The sequence below is a fragment of the Microcebus murinus genome, chromosome 19 (genome assembly GCF_040939455.1).
Source record: "Microcebus murinus isolate Inina chromosome 19, M.murinus_Inina_mat1.0, whole genome shotgun sequence".
Classification (NCBI taxonomy): domain Eukaryota; kingdom Metazoa; phylum Chordata; class Mammalia; order Primates; family Cheirogaleidae; genus Microcebus; species Microcebus murinus.
In genome coordinates, this window is record NC_134122.1 from 19,975,485 (window position 1) to 19,981,484 (window position 6,000).

A 6,000-nucleotide genomic window follows, 5' to 3' on the forward strand; every position below is an offset into this window, starting at 1 on the left:
TGGAGGCGGCGGGACGGAAACCCCGTCCTCTTAAACAGGGCCCTCCGCCATCATTCTGTCCGGAGAATTTGAACCTATGAGGCCCAAGGGGCACCGGGCCAGCGGGTGGGGTGGGGGGGCCAGTGTGACAGCCGCACACGTCCCTGGCTGTCCCCGAGGACGCGGTGGTTCAGAAGGGGGTGGCACTGGCCTGGCACGCGGAGGACAGCCAAGCCGGGTTCCCGCCGGGTCTCCAGGGAGCTGCGAGGGAGATGTGCTGCCCCCACTTTACAGATGTGGAAACTGAGCCCCGGGAGGGGAGGGAGGTGCGGAGCTGGGGCGGCTGAGTGGACAGCGGCTGGCTGCCCTCTGCGTGCTGTCGGGGCCTCACCCGTCTCTGCCCCGCCCCAGGCTGTGGGAGAAGGTGTGGCCGGTGCCCAGCCCCGAGCAGTTCTTCCAGGCCCTGTACGACGGCCACAGAGGGGACTTCAAGGTGAGTGCGACAAGCCCCTCTGAGCCCCTTCTCTTGGGAGCCCTGCCCTACCCTCACCCCAGCCCCCAGCTCACCCTGCAGGCCCACAGCACCAGGCCCCAGCCAGGCCTCAAGTCAAGCCTCAGTTTCCCCATCTGTAAAGTGCAGACCATCACTCCCGTGGTGCAGAATCGGCATAAGAATGAACCAGGATCGGGCAGCGCTGCCCAGCCCAGGCAGCCAAACTAGGTGGGAGCCTGGTGGTGCCTGGAGCCACACATTGGCCTCCAGATCCTTTCTCAGGTGTCCTTGCTCCGGGTGGAGGGGGACCGGGTTCTGGGAAGGTCTGGCCCCGCCTGCACAACACACTGACCTGGGCCAAGCCGCCACCTCCCCGTTAGGGCTCCTCAGCCTCCCTGCGGCAGAGGGAGGGGCCGCGCAGAGAGGATGTGGTGGGGGAGGGCAGCCCCACCCGGCCCGCCCACCGGGAAGTCAGGCAGCGCCACCGACCAGAGCGCGGACTGGCACCTGCTGTTGGCCCGGCGCCCCCACCCCCACCCACAGAGCGGCCCTGCCGCATGGCTGCTCCGCCATCCCCAGAGTACCCATGAGGGCACCCAGGCTCGGAGAGCGGCGGCCACTTACGTCGGGCAGGGGAGGAACCTGGGCCCCAGCCCACATGCGACTCCCCCTTTCCTCCCCCCTAAAACTCAGATATCACGTTTATTGTGGGATTCTTCCAGTCCTCCTACGACACTTGCCGTGTACCGGGCACTGTGCCAGGAGCTTCAGAATCGTTAGCGCATTTAACCCGCACGGCAGCCCTACGGGTGGGTACTACCATTAAGTCTAGTTTACAGATGGGGAAACTGAGGCCCAGAGAGGGCAAGCCAAGGGCTCAAGGGCACACAGCTTAGAAGTGACTTCAAATCAGTGAGTTCTCGTCATGGTTCTGAGATGAGTTTTCTGAGGAAGATCATGTCACGACTGGGGGATTCCCATCCCGGGGGACTTTCTCTGCCGATTGGATGGAGGTCCCTGTGTCAGGAGTGGGACCCTGGCTAGGGAGGGCAGGAGGTCCTCAGAGCTTACGGGCCTCAGCCAGCAGCACCCGCAGCCCTTCCCTGCAACGTGTGCAAAGCCCTTTCCAAGTGGCTTTTCCTCGATTCAGTCCACTCATGTTTATTTAGTGAATAAACATTTATTGAGCACCTGCTGTGTGCCAGGCACTGGGGACACAGCTGTGGACTGAAGAGATGGGTCCTCTGCCCCGCTGAGTGTCGGTCTGGTGGGGACATAAACGGGAATGCTGGGCTCCCGGAAATTTCAAGGAGGCAGTAAAGCAGGGGATGGGGTAGGGGCTCTGTCACCCAGACCTCAGGCCCTCTTGCCCCCATGTCCCCTAGACTGGGGAATCTTGTCCCCTGCCCAGGCCACGGGACCGCCGCTTGTCTGAGTGGGCAGGCTACTGAGGCAGCAGCAACTCCTTGCTACAGGTGGGGAAACTGAGGCCCAGAGTGGGGCGAGGACAATGGCCGGGACCCCCACTGCACAGGGGCACATCATGGCTCTGGGTCCTCTCTCCCTTTCTCTGTCTCGCTGTGTCTCTGTGTCCCTCTGTCCCTGTCTCTTGCTGTCCCGTTGCCTTGTCTCTGTGTCTGTGTCCTCATGGCCTCACGTCACCCCACCCTGTCCCTGACTCTCTCCTTTGCTCTCCCGCAGAAATGGGTGGGCGCACCTTTCACCGCCTCCAGCCTGGAGCTGGGGCCCCGGAGCCCAGGGCCCCCCTCGCCCCTGGAGGTGTGTAACTGCCGCGAGCGGCCGGCGCCCACCGAGCTGCCAGAGTTGGCAGACCTGCTGGAGTCCGACGGCCTGCCCGAGCCCAGCTGCTGGGGCCCCGCGCCCTCCGCGGCCCGCAGCCCCCGCGGCTCCGCCTGCAGCGAGGAGCGGGACCGGCCGTATGGCCTGGTGTCTGTGTCCATTGACACAGTGATGGTGGCGGACGCAGAGGGGCCCGGCTCCTGGCCCTGCAGCTGTGGGGACGACGGCTACCCAGCCCTGGACCTGGATGCCGGCCTGGAGCCCGGGCCGGGCCTGGAGGGCCCACTGTCCGTCACAAGGACCGCTGTCCTCTCCTGCGGCTGCGTCTCGGCTGGTGGCCCTGGGCTGGCAGGGACCATGGGCAGCCTCCTGGACAGGCTCCGGCTGCCCCTCGCAGACGAGGAGGGCTGGGCCGTGGGGCCGCCCTGGGGTGACAGGCCTCCCGGAGAGGCCTCGGAGAGTGAGGCAGGCTCGCCCCCCGTCGGCCTGGACATGGACACCTTTGACAGCGGCTTCGCGGGCTCTGACTGTGGCAGCCCTGTGGAGTGTGACTTTGCCGGCCCCAAGGATGAAGGGCCCCCCAGGAGCTACCTCCGCCAGTGGGTGGTCATGGCCCCCCCACTCTCAGGACCTGAGCCGCAGGCCAGCTAATGAGGCTGACTGGCCGTCCAGAGCTGGCCAGGCCACTGGGCCCCAAGCCAGAGACATGGTCACCTGGGCTGCAATGTGAAGAGACCTGCAGCCTTTGGTCTCCCTGATGTGCATCTGAGCCTGATGTTTACAGTGTGTGTGTGTGTGCATGTGCGTGTGCGTGCACAGTGCCTGTGTACATGAATGTGCATGTGTACATGTGTGTGCACAGTGCCTGTGTACATGAATGTGCATGTGTGCGCACAGTGCCTGTGTACATGAATGTGCATGTGTGCGCACAGTGCCTGTGTACATGAATGTGCATGTGTGCGCACAGTGCCTGTGTACATGAATGTGCATGTGTGCGCACAGTGCCTGTGTACATGAATGTGCATGTGTGTGCACAGTGCCTGTGTACATGAATGTGCATGTGTGTGCGCAGTGCCTGTGTATATGAATGTGCAGGTGTGCATGTGCCTGTATACATGAATGTGCACGTTTGTGCATGAGTGTGCATGTATGTGCACACGTGCCTGTGTACATGAATGTGCATGTGTGTGCGCAGTGCCTGTGTACATGAATGTGCATGTGTGCATATGCCTGTATACATGAATGTGCACGTGTTTGCGTGTGTCCATGTGCACGAGTGTGCATGTGTGTGCATATGTGCCTGTGTATATGAATGTGCATGTGTGTGCATGTGTACATCTATGCCCATGTGGATGTGTGCATATGTGTGTGTGTTCGCGAGTGTGCACATGTATGCATGCACACGTGTGTGCGTGTGGGCATGCACGTGCATGTGTGTGCACATGTGCATACATGTGCATTGTGGCTCAGGTGCGCACTGGCATGTCCATGTGTGTGCATTGCATGTGCCCACAGACACAAGAGCACACCCATGGTATGCCATATGTTTGCCTGCACATGCATGTCTGAGCCTGTGGAGCTCCCGGCTGTGAGCAGCAGCCGAGCCTGTGGTACGCAGGTGACAGACTCCCTCCAGGGTCGCCCCGGGGGCCTCCTGGGATCAGGGAATTACACCAGGCACAGCCTCCAGGACCTGCTCCAGGAGCCACAAGAAGCCCACACTGTTCCTTATCCGCCCCCAGCAGCAAGGGGAAGGGGACAGAGTGTGCCTGCAGTGACCCTAGGGGTGGAAGAATTGGGGGCCCACGGTTGCAGGTCTGAATCCCAACTCTGACGCCTCCTGGCTGCGCTCCCTGGGCCAAGTGGCTTCCCCTCTCTGAGCTAGAGCTTCCCTGTCGGGTCGATGGGGGTGGCACGGCCTGCCTGGGGGAAGTGGGCCAGGCCGCCCACGTGCAGTGTGCAGCCCGGAGCGGACCCTCCGTGAACGTCAGCTTCCTTCCTTCTGCGGCCAGGACCACGGCTCCCGCAGGAGGCAGCGGGGCGAGAAAAGCAGCCAACAGTGACAGCCGGGCGCCTGCGGGGTTGTCCCACCTGCAGAGGGGCACAAGGGGGCTTTCCAGGCCTCAGATCAATCCGCCTTGTCTCTTAGAAACGGTCCCCCACCACCCAAGATTTCCTTTCCTGGCTTCTGCTGCCTGTGAAAAATAACCCCCCTCTACGCACCCAAGAGCTATTTATTGAGCACAGAGTCCTTGCCAGGCCACGGCCCGCGTGGCCCCCTGGGGCACTCGTGGCGGGCAGAGGAGGGTCGGCAAGCGTGGCAAGGTTGCTCGGCTCCACGTGTCACCCCCGCTCACCCTTGCCACCCGACTTGTTCATCCTGGGGAGTTAGGGGAGACCAAGTTGCTTGTCAGTGGTTTCTCAGAAAGCCTGTTGAAATGTGAATCAAGAAACTAATAAAATACTTCCTAGCATGGTTTTGAAGGCACCTCACTGAACATCAGTTTAATACAGAAGCCAGATCTAGGTGCTAGGCATTGTATACAACTCATGCTTTTTGTTTTTTTTTTAAAGAAAATAGACTATTTTCCCTCTAAGGGTGCCCATCTCAGAGGTGGCCTGGCTTTCTCAAGACCAAGCGGGGTGAAGGCGGCGGAGAGTGTGATTCAGCTCAGGAGCCTTGAGGGGGAGCCCCCACCCAGCCCCCCCACCCCCCGGGCCCCACCGCGTCCCCGGGGGGCCAGGCTGCCGGGCGCCACCTAAAAGAGACGGCTCTGGCTGGTCTCTGCTCTGGGAGGGGGGCCGGGTTAGAGGTCAGCAGAAGTCAGTCCTGCCGCAAGCTTCCCCGTGACTCATCTGTAAAATGGGGTGGTCTGGAGAGGTCGCTGAATGTCTGAGAGTCCTTGGTGGTGCCTGGCACGAGGCCGGAAAGTTCTAGAACACTGATGGCTTGCATGCCGGGACGATGAACTTGGCGTCAGGGTGTCTGAGGCTCAGGCGGGAGCACGAGCATGAAACCACAGCTCCTGCACGGGTGAGCAGACCTCACCGTCCTCCCCCAGCACCCTAGAGACTCTTGGGGCAAGGTGTGCTGTGGTTTTCACACCCTCTTGGGGCTGACAGGTTCCAGGTGCCACCTGAGCCACGGGCTCTCCGGGGAACAGCTCAGCTCTCCTGCACACAGAGCTCAGCGGGGGTGGGGGAGGGGACCACCTGAGACTGATGGCGGCCGGGCCTGGGGCAATGGCCCAGGGCAGAAAAGGGTCTCAAAATGCCAGCTTTGAAGGGGACTCAGCTAAAACATGGGCACAAACAGTTGGAGCTAAGAACCGGCCCACCTGGAGGGTGGATTAGCAGGCAGGAGGGGGATGGAGGATGGAAGGATGGTGAAGAGCTTGGAGGAGGAGCGGTTGGATGGACACACAGAGGTAAACTGCCGCTGGTGCAGAGACGGAGCGAGAGCACAGCCCCGCGAGGCCAGCAGCTGTGTCTGCCCCATTCACTGGCACACAGTAGGCGCTCAACAAAGCCTGACTTGCAGCGTTTGCTTATTTCTATGGCGTAAATACTTCCACCGTGGCCACGTTCAAGCTTCTAACTTGACTCCAAGCACAGAGCTGGGAAGAGACGCCCACGGTCGGCTCTCCTGCTAGTCTCAGCCACTCCGGCGCACTGTCGCTGGGAGCCCAGAGGGGACATCACAGGGGGCTTCAGGGAGGAGGTGGTGT

At 61.6% G+C, this 6,000-nt stretch overlaps 1 protein-coding gene across 1 annotated transcript in view; it reads left to right on the forward strand.

Annotated features, from left to right (window-relative positions):
- The window catches only part of IL21R (interleukin 21 receptor), a 28,281-nt gene extending 23,524 nt beyond the window's left edge, over nt 1-4,757 (forward strand). Inside the window, exons 8-9 of the mRNA XM_012780107.3 lie at nt 391-472; nt 2,174-4,757. Of these exons, the coding sequence (XP_012635561.2) occupies nt 391-472; nt 2,174-2,923 (832 nt within the window). The 3' untranslated portion in view covers nt 2,924-4,757. The remainder of the gene's footprint in view (nt 1-390; nt 473-2,173) is intronic.
- Nucleotides 4,758-6,000: the final 1,243 nt, after the last annotated feature.